We start from the raw sequence: 14,798 nt of genomic DNA on the forward strand, positions 1-14,798 counted from the left end.
TTATTTTAGCATACAGCAGTGGAGGAAGTGAATGAAGCCAGTCTGTGTTGATAAGGCTTCAAATTAAATTAAATTTATCTGACAAAGCAGCAGCTCTCATTTACAGTCGTCTRGTTTGGCTCGATACTTTTCTRCTCTCAGTAYGGTTGTTTACAGCGCTCGCGATTTCCYGTTAGCTTCTTAGCTTAGCCTCCTTCACACCGACAACACYCACATGRTTCAGCAGKGGCCACYCCTCCTGSAAGAAWCGKTTCTCTGTGCAYCAAGTCCAGARCCTTGTACGAAGCGAAGTGAAGGACAGGGTCTGGTTTTAACCAGGCTAGGTCTTGGCAGAACTTTGATTCAAAATCAATCCAGCAARGACTCAGAGTATGTGTTGAGGATGACTTCCAGCCAGGGCCACAGGCAGTGTAGGCAAATGCTAAGGGCACCGTCCACCTAGGGGGTGCCACCTAGGGGGTGCCACAAATGAGGTACCAAAAGTTGACAAACTTTTTATTAGAGTATATATATTAGATAATTTAGTTTGTAGAATAATCACTTGTTCCTCGGGTTTATGAAGGTAACTTGTTCTGTGGGTTTCTCAGCTGCTTTGCTACGATATGAGGTCATATGGTGCAGAGGGTATTTCATGACAAAAGTATCATATGATGCAGTCAAGACTAACTACTGCTCTGTGAGTTAATAGGAAAATAAAAAAGGATAATGAAAGTTTCAGTTCTGATCTCAGATAAAGTTCAGGTTAAAGTCTGGTTTTCAGTGTTTTACCTTCAGAAAATACTGATTTATGTTGTTTTATTAATCCCAAGAATTTAGTAAAATGCTTTTCAAATGGGTGGAAAATGTATAGTTTTGAGTAGATATTTTACAATATTTTTACGGGGGAGTCTACCCCTGCACCTCCCTAGAGCTGCTTCAGTCCACAGCTGCTGGTTAACATGAACAGGTGTTCCTCGTTGCTGTCAGCAGATGTTGGCAGGTATCAGGTAGACTTCTGGTGTCCTGTTTCAAATTTATTATAATGTTTAAAAAAAAGTTGAGCAGGTCCTCTGGACAAGTTCTTTGTTGAACAAAATGTTTTCTCTCTTCTCCCATAATGGTCTTCAACAGATTTGTTTGCCAATGTTAACTTGTTTGTCCATCATGTCCACCATGTTTTCAACAAGGAACTTGTTTTTCTATCTGGATCATTGAGATGCATCAGGATGTATCATAATGTTAACTATTTTAACWGGACCTGGTTTCTAAAGACAATAAAAAATAACATCAAAGACAAAACTATTAAATCTGGTGTGTGAACGTATGTAAACTGGCAGTGAGATTTAGAGAATTGCACAAGGGGCACCACCTGATTGATATTTTGCCTTGGGCGCCAAATTGGCTYGGGCCGGRCCTCCTTCRAGCTCATCAGAAGTTAAGGCCATATCAGTTAAACTGCCTGAGTTGTGGTCATTTGTGTTTGCCAAGGTCAACCAGCTGTGGCAACCATCTGAAATCTGATTAGCTCCAAAATGTAATCATCTGTAGATGTTCTTTCAATGGTTACTTTCTGAGTATAACTGCTCATGAAGTATTTTGGTAAATAGTAGATGAATAAACACACTGACAAAGACATTATTCATTATTTCATTATTTCAGACATTATTTCAGTGACAAACGATAAAAAGAAGCATTACAGAGGAATACATGGGTTTTTAACATTATAACAAACAGTTTTTACCTTTTCGGTTGAAGTAGCATTTGGCATCCTTCCCAGAAAGGACAAACTGAGATGGAAGGGGTCCCAGTAGTTCAATAATGTGAGCGATGTGATCTGAAAAAAACATTAAAAAATTGACGTATCATATTTATTTCACCGAAAAAACAAAAACCCATTGTGGACAACACACACCTTCTTCGCGGGAGAACGTGGCTCCAGACTGAGGGTCGAACAAATAATCTCCTGTGGCCAATTCAAAGGCCTTCACAAAACAAGGCAACAACAGTATAAATGTTGGAAATGATGAAATGAAACYCTGAAAAAGGGGACAATCTGGAGGTTTTATTAAAAATAAAAAGCATCATCTCAGCTCACCATGCAGGCAGTGCTCCAGATGTCGGCTGGTGTGTCGTATTCAGCACCAATCAGGACCTCAATTGAGCGGTACTGACAGGTCTGAATGTCTTCAGTGAAGTGTTTGTGCTGACAACAAACAAAATGTGATTCTTAATGTTTAACTAAACACTAAATCCATGTGCAAAATTAAAGATTTGGTAAGAACTAAGAGGCAAAATCTGAGACCACSTGAGGATGAGGACAGAAAAATATTTCAAGATTCAAGGCTGCCATGGAGACATAGCATCCACAGCACTCCAAACTAATAAATAAAATTGRACAAATAAAATATATGATTTTGGTTTTCCAGTAGGAATGATCCAAACTGAGGTGATGATCAAAATACATTTAAAGGACTCGTTATAAAAMAAACCTCAGCCAATGTTTGTCTCCTACAAATGATCTCCGTCCGTCTGTCTGTTCGTCCTCTACGYTTTCAGAAAGCTGCAACTTTCACAAAGAAAGGCTCAAATACACCAAATATATCTTGGTACGAGTCATCCATGTTCCAGGCCTGACCATCCATCTATCAGTCTTTTTTTTATTTTTTTTTAATTTTGTTTTGCTTGGACAGCTCCATGTCTGACCGTCTTAACCTAATCAGCAACACATTGTGTCAGAACACAGATAAGAACTTCATCTTACTTGGTTAGTCGGTTATTTTGGGTCAAAGCTGCCAGTTTGTCTCTTTTCTTGCACATGTTTCTGAGCTAACTCCRRCTACAGCTTTGACCATGCAGACTTCTCATGCTGCATGCTTCTCTCAACACTGACTGGTYGCAGGATGGTGTGMYTGTGGCACAGTGGAGGATGCTGATGCCTCGCTGTTTGCACGCGGTTAGCTCTAAATCACACATATACGATCCAATCTGCACCAAATTTAGTGTGCATCATCACCTGCTAAACACACCTGTGTGGTAGTTTGACAAGATCATCTTAGTCCCCCATCCATCCATCTATTCACTTATTTAAATAATGAAGGCCTGTGATGATTCCAACAAAACTAACAGTTTTACTGAATGGCGACAGGGGACATCAGCGACGTTTAGCATCAAGTTCTATCTTGTTTCATTTATAAAAGCAGTAGCCTTCAGTCTGAGGCAAACAACAAAACARTGTACTAAATCTGTTCCTTTGTGCCTCTAACACTTACATTTATATGATTTTATAAAAAACATTATGTTGTAAAATGTAATAAAATTTGTAATTTTTTAAAGAAATGAATAAAATGCACATTTTTGGTGTACTTTATATTTTACCATGTTGCAGCAWCATATGATCATAAATAATTTGATCATTTCATTGCAATTATTGATTCAAAATCTCAAACACACCACATTTACCTTTTAGCTGCAGTTTGCTAATTTTAGCTTTTAGCTAGCTTTGCTAATTACAGTTCAAAACTACTGTTTTGTTGCATTTAGCTACAGTTTTGCTACATTTTGCTCTACCGTTTGTTATCATAGCTTTTGTCCACTGTTTTGCTCATTTTAACTACTGTCCTGCTTATTTTAACTTTTAACAGTTTACTGAACAATTCAGTTTCAGACAGAACTTCTGCACTCAGCAGAGAAAACTAAACTTTTCTAGTTCTAWTATGTTTCACTGACGTGAAATTGTAATAAATTGTGAAATAAACACAGTAGGATTTTTAAACCATAGCAGATGTACACTCTGGGATGAGCTCCAGTTGAAACATTTGATTATAATCTCCTTTCAGTGTCTTCACACATTAATCTGATTAATCGCTCACCACCCAGCAGGCATTGCCCAGATCAGCAATTTTGATGAGGATCTTGTCAGCACTTTGAGGTTTCAGAAGGTCTACAGGATCACTCCTTTCTAAAAACACACAGAAACATAAAAAAACTAAACTAAACTAAACTTTCTTGTTCCACTCTTCTTACAGATTTGTTTTCATCAAAAACATTACATCCTTGCTGACGGGGCAGACCTTGAGCTGAGGGTGAGGATGATGACGGTGGAGGACGCTCTGTGTCTGCAGGTCTGGAAGCAGAAGCAGGTGCATCCACGCTGCGACTCGGCTGTGAGCAGACTGAGTGGCTGTGTGAAGCCCAGTCCGGCTCGTCTTCAAACAGCAGCGTCTGCCTCCGTATCCTGAGGTTCGGACCTGTGAGCTTCGTGTTCACAGTGGAGCCGTGTGCGCTGGAGGCAGCAGCATCGCAGAAAGACACACGAGACCTGTCTGGTTTGGAGTCAGGTGGATTCTTCTGTCCTCGACGGCTTCTCTCCTTCCCCGCCACACGCTTGTTTGAACTCCTGGAGACCTTGCTGGACTGATTGTGGGAAAAGGAGGACAGTGTCTGAAAATAACAACTCTCAAAGGAATTCAGTGAATCTGTGAGGTTGTGTGCAGGCAGAATGACCCAGGGCGCAGGCAGATTCAAAAAGGTAACAAATAGCTTTAATGTTAAACAAAAAGGCTGACAAAGCAGCTCAAAACCTGCAGAATCCTATCAGGGGAAACACAGAGCACACCACGCTGGCTGATGACAGCACAATACAATGATCCGACACAGACTGAACACAGGGCACAGAATACAAAAGGCAAACAAATTAAGGACAACAAGAAACACCTGGAGGAGACAAGAGGAAACAGGTGAGCATGGGTGGAGCTGGAGCAGGGCAGAGATACACAGGGGAACACTGAAACACTAGAAAACTAAAGCAAAGACACACAGATCATGACAGAATCAGAAACTCTCAGGCCTGTTTTGGAAAATTGGCATGTTCAAATAACTTGTGTCTCAGTWTATATTTGTTATTTGGAAGCTTTAAGCCTTGACATTGGTTTGTATTCTGTTTTAGGTTGGGTTGCTAACAACAAGTTTAAATAAAACCACAACAGCAACTGTTGGAGGAACATCAAAAGCTGCAGTTGTCTCCTGTGACACACACCAGAGGTCTGCTTTAAATGCTCCGTAACCTGTTCCACAGAAACAGGCTCAGAAAGGTCAGTAAATTCAAATAAATCCATGCTGTAAAAATCTACATTTTCAGTGTGTATTTTTGCAACTTCTTGGCCATTTAATAAAATATACTCAATAAACTTGGTAGGGAGTGCAACAAATAAAATATACAGTATAATATATTTATTGATTGCCACCAAAAGAAGAAAGGTGAACAATAGTATATTTGCCCAGCATTTGAGTTTGTTTTTCTTTTGTCTGTTAGCAAAATATCTCATGAACCACAAGAAAAATTGTACAACTCAAGTTAGCTGCCTCAGCCAGTTGATCTTAGTAAACACAAAGATGGCTATAATTGAGTCAGTTTTACAGATCTAGAGCTAAACATTACTGTGAGTTAAACTCTGAGCCTGAAATGTTTGCATTGGATTGTCAATAAAGTTATTTTCAAGGTTTGACTGGTTTGGTTACAACTCTGTCATTTCTCAATGATCTAACTCTAAGGGAGGCGGGTGATTTGAATTCTTTCGAAGAATACTCAGCCTTTATTTGTCTATTCTTAAAGTTTCATTTGTGTTTTTCTCACATTGCATTTTAACCATTTGCTTCCCTGTGATTGAAGGTATATATGTCTAATAAACAACACAATCCCACACATCACAATCATAAATGGAACATGAAAACATTTGGATTTACTTCATCTAAATAGGCTGAGAATGTATTTGCAGAGTTCATATTTAAAACTTAAGGGATAAATTGTCATACATTTATTGTAATGTAACATCGCATACAGCTAATGAACATGACATAGATTAGGAAATAGGATTAGATTAGGATTTGCTTCTCTCTTCAGGCAGAAAGTAACATCAGCCACATGCATCAGACTCCTTTATAAAGTACAAGAATCTGCAGCTGTTTGTACTAATATAAAGTAAGAACAAGATTTAACATTAAGCAGTGTAATATGAAGTGTTTATTAGCCTGCTGCATTCCAGTCAACACAGATTTAATAAAATCAGAGGCCTATAAAGTTTTACTTTTACTAATTTAAAGTAATTATACCTTTAAAAATGGCTGTGGTAAAAATAAATTTCACTGATAAAAAAAAGTACTTAAGTAAAATTCATAATACTGCTAACACTAATCAGGAAATGCACACTCGATTTTGATTCACTTCACAAGTCAGCGATCGATATGATGCAATATCTTATACTCATCTAAAGTAAATGATTGTTTGGGCATAAGATGATGAAATATGGATATTGCTTTTCATTTTTGCCCCGATGTAACTGAATCATTAATCATCTAATCGATATTWCGACGTGGATCGATGTATTGTTAGAGCCCTACTTGTAACACGTTATAAATTTAAATATGACCCAACGCATCATGATAAGAGCTGTTTCTGCACTCTAAAAAAATCAAGTGTTGAATTTASTTAACCAAACCTGTTCAATAATATTTGTAAATTGATTAATTTYTTCAACTCAGCTTAGTGGAACCAGTTTGATTAAGTAAATTCAACACTTCAATTTTTAGAGTGCATAAACAATGCTWATCATMATGAGTTSGGTCATATTTAAATTTYWAACGTTCCTCCCCAGGTGTTTCCGATCAGTCCCTCGTTTGCTCATCTTTATATTCTGTGTCTTGTCATCGCATCCTTGTGCTGTCAACCCCAGCCAGTGMGGTGTCCTCTCATGTTCCTTGTGTCCTTATTCTCCTGAGTATTTTTGAGCTGCTTTAGCCAGCCTTTTGCTTTAACAAAAGTATTTTTTGTACTCTGAATTTTTGCCTGCGCCCTGGGTCTTCTGCTGCACAACCTCACAAATTCAACGTTAAATTTTTAAATTTCCATCCAGTCACATCGGGACAAAATGAAAAAATTATCCATATTTCATCATCTTATGCCCATCTAACAYTCATTTACATTAGATGGGCTTAAGACTTTGCACCATATCAATCGCAGACTTGTGAACTGAATCGAAATCGTATCATGACAGACTTTGTGATATGAAGAAATCCAAACAAATCGATATATTATCGTATCATGATAAATCAGGTGATTTACAACACTTTGTTAAATTTTAAAGTAAAGAAGTGAAAGCATCACTCTAAGGTTTTGAATGTAAATGTAAAGGTTATGATTAAAAACAWACTAGGTAAAATTGCAAATCCTCAAGAAAATGATTTAAGTACTGTAACAAAGTAAATGTACTTAGGTTATTACACACTTCTGATCAAAATATACCTGAATAGTGTCAGTGAAAACATAAAACACAACATCCAGCTTACCCATTCCTGTAAAACCCCTGTCAGCTTCCCAAACAGGTTGTGCAAACTCTTTAAAAAAAATCACAGGGYAGCAAATTGTTAAAGTGCAGTTTGAGAAAAACACAAATGAAAAATACAGTTTTAAGAATAACAGAAGAATAAAGTTATTTTACACACCTGTTTTTCTCTGGAGTCAGTTTTTACTGGCAAAAAGAGAAACAAACATTTCAGATTATAAAGCCTAAATGAGAAAGACAGCATGTTTCAACAAAAACACTCACTGATTCCTTTAAATCAACACGAGTCAAACYGACGTTGGATAATTTCACTAACCTGATCTGCTGAGAGGAGGATTCACAGGAAGCTGCCACAGTTTGGTGTCAGCTGCAAGCTTTTTAATYTAAACATCATCGACTCTCAGGAGGATGTTTTCTGGTTTGATGTCTGTGTGAATAATCCTGCATTTAGTGTGCAAGTAATCCAAACCCTGCAGAACCTGCGGGAAGGAACAAAAAGGGGAAATTAATCCACTCAGACGATGGTTAAAGATGGGAGAAATGACTTGTTTATGGTTTATGAGGTTWTGATGAACCTGTCTGAGGATGCTCTTCACACATGGCAGGGGGAGGCCGGTGTAGTTGGATTTAATGATCCACCTCAACAGCTGATGACCAAGGACCTCCAGAACCATGCACACATCTGAGCAGCTAAGGAACTTCGTTCACACCTCAGAGTGTTTGCAGGTCCACAAAGACTTGGTAAAGACCATCAGCAGCCAAAACTATGTAAAGATTAAAAAGATATTTTGGACCTTTTGATGTAGATGGAAAGATAATTAAAATGCTGAAACTAAAACTATGTTTCTCAGCTGGCCTGGGAACATTTTGGGATTCCCCTGGATGAGCTGACCCAAGTGGCTCGGGAGAGGGAAGTCTGGGTCTCTCTGCTTAGGCTGCTGCCCCCGCGACCCGACCCCGGATAAGTGGAAGAAAACAGACGGATGGACGGAAAGATAATTAATATCTTACCTCTTGTAGATAGCTTTTTGAACAAACTCAGTTTGAAGAGACAGTTGAATTCCGATGAGACAAAAAAGCTAACACCTAAACATGGCAAAGACCATCACTGCCAGCTTAAAACGGCTCCAARCTAATMAAAGTAAAATAAAWATCAGTTCATACAGARGCTGTTTTATAAAGCTTTGTAAAGGTTTGCTACGGTGTTTACATAAACTGTTATAGTTTATTTAAACTAGCCATTAACATACCCTTAGCAAAAACTAGTATATGCAAGTACCCTTTTAGTATACTAATTTAAACTAAGAGTATACTTCCAGTTTATTTTTATGTACTTATCTGAGATATACTTAACCAAGTTTATCTTAAACTTCAATTGACTTGTACTAAAAATATACTAATGTTTAAACTTTTGGCCAAGATAAACTTTGGTAGTATACTTTTCACACAGACTGGTTTATTTGTAGTATATTTCAAGATTAAAATAAAAGTATACTTAGAATATTACTTTCAGTATACTTCTGAGTATACTTTCATAAACTTGCTGTGGGCCAATTTAGAAGTATACTTGTTAGTAAACTGCTAGTATACTAATATCAGTGTGCATGGTTAAAAAAAAGTACACTTTTATACACTTTAGTATACTTAATGACATGTACTTGAAGTTTTGGTAAGTTTGTAAACTTAAAAAGYCATAACAGTATACTTAAAGTATACTTTTCATAGACTTTTTTTTAAAGTCCAGATTTGGTACAAACAAGTATTAAAACCTCCTCTTTACAGTGGCCAAAATATCCCAGACTTTAAATCCCCACAAAATGTTAAAAACAAACAGAGCAACACTTTGTCCTTATTGTTCAGCTGTGTGTGTTGGCACACAGCTTCATGGCTCTCAGTAAAGGATACGCTCTCCGGTGACTCCAGAGATCTTGAAGTCATCGATGAGCTGCACGATCCGTTCACGTTTAGGATCTTTGGGGTCACTCTCCCTCACCTGAGGGTCATATATCAGACAGAATACATATAGAAATAAAAATGTGGTGTGATGAGAATTTATTTAAATGTTCAGACTAAACAGAAATAGGAAGTGGTTACACTGACACATTTAAGGAGTTTGATCTCATCCAGCGCCGTCTCGGTGAACGTTTGAGCACTCTTCACCACCTTCAGAGCCACAAAATGACTCGTCCTGTGAGCAGACAGTTACAGCACAGTTATTATGTTTAAGGCTCAATTTGCTAAACACAAGATCATAAACAAGGCCGGCCTGTGGCATAGGCAGTACAGGAAAAAGCTAAGTGCGCCATCCATCTAGGCGGAAGTCATGAATGGGGGATAAAATATGTAGAAATAACTATGATATGATGCAGTCAAAACTAACTACTGGTGCTCAGCAGGCATTTAGCTAGAGAGGTGTTTATTTTGTATGACACCCTCTGTCTGCTGGTGACGCCTCAGGATGCCCAGTCAATCTTCGATCCACCAAGTATTTTTTTTTCTCTATGTAAATTTCAGAAATTTACATAAACTCCGTAAGTGGTGGAGAGGGTGACTGAAAATATTATGTGAAGCCAGAGGAAGACAAAGAATAAATAAATTGATCTGACCTGGATACAGGTGGGTAACGATGTCACAGCTTTAGTAGCTGTTGTTTTCTCAGTCTCCAATCTGGTTGTAACTTCTTTCACCAATATAAATTTCTTAAGATTGCAGTCCAGGGTTGTGGGGTGGCTTGACTTAACGTTATGGTGGAGTATGAGGGCCAAAATTAAGACTATCGTGCAGCCAGCGGTAGCTACATCCTTGTAGCAGGAGGCTATATCTATCTCTAAACCAGCTATTGATCTGATCAATGATAGGCCAACACCAGTAACTGAGCAGCTGGTCCAGGTAAATGAGAGGCCGGCGCTGGCAAATTGTTTTCTGTTTGTTTGTTTGTTTGTTTGTTTGTTTGTTTGTTTTTTGTTTGTTTTTTGTTTGTTTTTTTGTTTGTTTGTTCACTTTTGCCAATTTATTAGAAATGCCAGAACTATCAAGTTGGGGCTTTTTAGAAAGTTTAGTTTGTAGAGAAAGTTTCCTTTATTTAAGAACGTTTGTGTCTAATAAAGGTGAACAGCCTGGGCATGCTAGTTGTTAACCTCTCAGAGGCTAACGCAGCTGCTCAGTTACCGGTGTCGGCCTATCATTAATCAGATCAACAGCTGTCAGGAATATATAGCCTCCTGCTACAACGATGTAGCGACCACTGGCTGCATAATAGTCTTAATTTTGACCCTCATACCGTCCTATATAAAGTGTCTATGTCCTCCCCTAAAATCCTACCTAAAGGCCTGCATGATGCTCAGTGTGTAAATAGAAAACAAAAATATATGAAAGTTTCAGTTGTGATGATAAAATTCGGGTTAACGTCTGGTTTTCACTGTTCTACTTTCATAAAATACTAGTTTTATGTTGTTTTATTAATTTCAAGAATTTAGTAAAAGGCTTTTCAATCGGCAGGAAAATGCCTAAGTTTGAGTAGAACCCCCTGGACCCCCCCAACAGAACTGCTTCAGTCCACAGCTGCTGGTTAACATGAACAGGTGTTCCTTCTTGCTGTCAGCAGATGTTGGAAGGTATGAGGTCGACCTCTGTTATTCTGCTTCAAATAAAATTTGTTATTATTTTAATTGGACAACCTGTTTTCTAAAGATAAAAAATAAAATCTATATGAATGTACTCTATGTAAATTGGAAATGAGATTTTGAAACCTGCACAATGGGTGCCCCCCTGAAATCTTGCGTAGGACTTTGAATTGGCTAGGACCGGCCCTGGTCAGAAGTGCAACGTTTTACTTACAGCATGTCCCAGCAGAGCCAGACGGTGGAGAAGTGACCCCATCCCAACTTTTTAACTACCTGGTAACGATCAACAAAGATTTCTCCCTTCTCCACAGGATAGTAACCACCTGCAGAGGAGAGGAAAGCGTGAAGATCTCGAGCAGCATGTGGAGTTCCACTGCTGGGGGGTCTCACCTACCTACGTCATAGTCGTCAGGGTTCTCCTGTTCATCAAAAGACCTCAGTAGCTCAGGTGAAGGAGGATGGTTCTTTGAAGCTGGGAGATGGTGGAGGTGCTTGTTGGATTTGGGACTGCATGCTGGTTTTGTGGAACGGACTGGGCTGTATTTGATGGGTTGATTAAGAGTACTGGATGTAAGAAGAGCTGATATAGCTGCTGCATAAGATGACGACATGTTTACAGGAAGGAGCCTGGAGAGTTGGAGTGCAGCTGAAGATGAGCCGAGGTGACAGCAGCACCCGAGGACAACGCTAAGGCACAAAAAAGGCATTTGTTTAAATTAAAGCTGAGGGGTCTTTAATTGTGACTCTAAACAAGAGTCAACCAGCCCTTTTTTTCCTGTTCAGCTGCAGCAGCAGGTTGTGAGCAATGGCATTTTCTGAGCACTGGTGAAAGCGTGCGTTTATTTTTAGCGGAGTGAATGGAATGTCAACGTGAATAGCCTCCGACGCAGGCCGAGCCGCAACCAGACTCTACTTGAGTTTGCACAAACTGGTGCTGTTGTCCACATGAAGACTTAGACGCTCAAACTAAGTCAGGACCTTGTTTTAAACCAGGTGTTTCATCACAGCATCACAAAGTCTGAGAGAAACTCAAATCAAAGRTGCCCATCAGAGTTTAGAAACTGCTAAATATCACAAAAAACTAGATGCACTTCACAATAAAAGCCTCACAGCTTCACCAACTACACATTAGCTTCTGATAAGTCTCAAAAACATTAAGGTTGTTTTCTGGAGCTTTTATTTACATGACAGCTTTAAGTTTACTAAAAATGACAAATCCTGTTGCCATTTTAACCCATTTTTAAATACTGTGGAATATTTAAAATCTAAGAAGCTTGTTTTTGAGTAATGGTTTGGGAACGTGGGCTTACATACATAATAAAAAAATCTCTTCTATATAGCTACAGTATATAGATTTTTATTTATATTTAATCCAAAGTATTTTATATTCTCAGTTCTTGTGAGTTGATAGAAATGATACAAGTTAAGTTTAGCTCTCAGATATTAAGGTTTTACTTAATAAATAAAAGGTAATAAATTGATGTGAGTATGTAGGCTAAAATAATCCTGCTTATGATGAGAATCATTACTAAACAGTCAGTGAAAAGTTTGAGCAATTACTTTCAAAGTCAGTCCATTTAGTGAAGACAGCAWTAAATTTCATTACATTCATGATTTTTAAAGTCAGAGCCATTAGGGTAAAAGTTGAAGTTAGTTAACTTTGTTCCTTCTCCCCTCTTCAAGGCAACAAGAACCTAAAAATACAACTTATTTCACTCCATACACAACTCAAACTGCTCTGTAAAGTACTGTCTTTCAGAATGAATTTGTTGTTATCTTACCTGATAAAAGGCCAGTCCACAGCTCAAACAAAAGTCCTCTCAGRGTTTGGAAAGAAGACAAGCAGCTATAAACAGCTGGTGTTTGTCAGGCAGGAAACGGAGGCTGGACCGAGCCCGGCGGAGTGAAGTGGTTCAGTCRGAGGGTCTCATCATTCCTCCGTCAGAGGGGCTGGGAATAGAAAAAAACTGCTGCTGCTGCTGCTGTTTCACACTGCTGTAGAGGAACACGGTACAAAAACGTTGTTACTTTACTTAAGCAGACATTTAGTTAATACTTTACTGGAGTAATTACTTTTCAGGCAACATTTTCATTTTATTTCATTTCAGTTTCAAAACAATAAAAAGAAGCATCCAGATATATGCTGCCTTCTGAATAAAGTGGATGGATGAGAAGTATAAATGTGCTATTCTGGCACCCTGTTAGTTTGCACAGTTCTTCACACTTCCACCTGACACAAATCACCCTCCAGCAGGAGATAACAGATGTACGTAGATGTATCCTGTATAAATACATAATGGAAGAAGATGATCCTGACAGAGATACATGCAGCTGAAACAGGGCTGTTCAACTGGTGGCCTGCGGGCAACTTCTGTCCTGCCTAAAAATGAGCCCAATCACTGAATACAAAAATAGATTTTAAATCTATTGTAAATTTTGAGTTTATGATTCAAWACACCAGAATAACACCTTTTCTTTTACATTATGCAGTGTTTCACCTACCATATTTTGGGCAACGGCCCCCTAAGTTATTTTTTTCTTCTGCTGCTGCCTTTCATTTAATTTCATTTCATTTCATTTATTTTATTTGTATTATTTTGTTGTGTGAAATGTTTTGTTTGTTTTTTGATTAAGAATTGAATTGAATTGAAGTCCAGCTCCATGCTGCTTGCTTTGAGTAAGTTACCCCAGAACTTACTCAGGATTTCCACTTATCCTGAAACGGGGCCCAGAAGTCTACAGAACCACTACAAGGGAAGATAAATCTGTTTAAATGAGAAGATCCTTTTTGATGACACATTAATATCCAGGCCCAGAAAACAAAGAAACATAAAAGAGGAATTTAAAAAGTTTCACCACTGTCTACAAGAGGAAGAGGAGCTGAAAAGTCAGACAATAAAAGAGAAGACTGAGGTTTTGAGTGGACAAATAACAATCACCACTGAGACAATCAAACAAACAGAAGAAAGACTGAAAACTGCAGATGTTTTATCTTCAACAAACTACAAATCTTTACCCACGGCTGTTTTCAGAGACTCTGATAGAAGTGTCCAAACATCTGGGCAACTTGAGCTTCAACATCTGGAGCAAGATGAAGGAGGTGGTGATCTCTCCTTTAATTCTGGATCCAAATACGGCTCATCCAGAACTCCACCTGACTCGGGGATCCACAGCTGTTCGAAACTAAAAAAAAAAAAAAAACTGGGGTGTGTGTGGGGTGAGGGAGATCATTTGGAGAAAAAGAGAAACACAGTTTGGATCCTGGGAGGTGAGACATTTTAATTCAATTCAATTCAAATTCAAAAATACTTTATTGATCCCAGAGGGAAATTTGGTTACAGTACTTAGCAGTCTCTCCACAAATTATTAAAACGTTTCAGAGAAAAAAAAGAGCCAGAAAATCATAGTGGAGCTGGACTGAAACAGAGMGAGGCTTTCATTACTTAATCTGGATACAAATAAACTAATTTCAARCAAACTTTCACAGAGAAAAGGTTTCCTTACATTTCAGCTGTGGCAGCTCTGTCTGTCTGTCATAACACTGAGGGCTTTTTAAAAACACATTGTAAATTTATCCACAGAGAGATTTTACATGACTTGGACTCAGTTTTAAGTAAAAACTGACAAAAAAAAATTCAGAAGACACAGAAGTTGTATTTTTTTTAACCATTGTAATATTTGCTTTATGGGTTTTGTCTCATCAAACTTGATGTATGCTATGATGTTTAATATTTACTACTGACTAAAGAGAAAAATATAAAAACAGGCATCAAAACCACTTTTATGTTTTCTCCTTTTACAGTGAAAAAAATATTTACTTACTTACTGACTGACTGACTGACTGACTGACTGACTGACT

General features: G+C 38.1%; 1 protein-coding gene across 1 annotated transcript in view; it reads right to left on the reverse strand.

Moving 5' to 3' along the window:
* The window catches only part of LOC106527718 (SRSF protein kinase 3-like), a gene marked incomplete at its 5' end in the record, with an annotated part of 14,181 nt that extends 1,443 nt beyond the window's left edge, over positions 1–12,738 (reverse strand). Inside the window, 14 exon segments of the mRNA XM_014022700.1 lie at positions 1,721–1,813; positions 1,892–1,961; positions 2,075–2,182; positions 3,849–3,937; positions 4,050–4,392; positions 7,321–7,368; positions 7,477–7,502; positions 7,633–7,795; positions 7,892–7,998; positions 9,222–9,309; positions 9,417–9,504; positions 11,154–11,262; positions 11,334–11,626; positions 12,721–12,738. Coding sequence (XP_013878154.1) covers positions 1,721–1,813; positions 1,892–1,961; positions 2,075–2,182; positions 3,849–3,937; positions 4,050–4,392; positions 7,321–7,368; positions 7,477–7,502; positions 7,633–7,795; positions 7,892–7,998; positions 9,222–9,309; positions 9,417–9,504; positions 11,154–11,262; positions 11,334–11,626; positions 12,721–12,738 — 1,643 coding nt within the window.
* Positions 12,739–14,798: the final 2,060 nt, after the last annotated feature.

Source organism: Austrofundulus limnaeus, unplaced genomic scaffold, assembly GCF_001266775.1.
Source record: "Austrofundulus limnaeus strain Quisiro unplaced genomic scaffold, Austrofundulus_limnaeus-1.0 Scaffold339, whole genome shotgun sequence".
Lineage (NCBI taxonomy): Eukaryota > Metazoa > Chordata > Actinopteri > Cyprinodontiformes > Rivulidae > Austrofundulus > Austrofundulus limnaeus.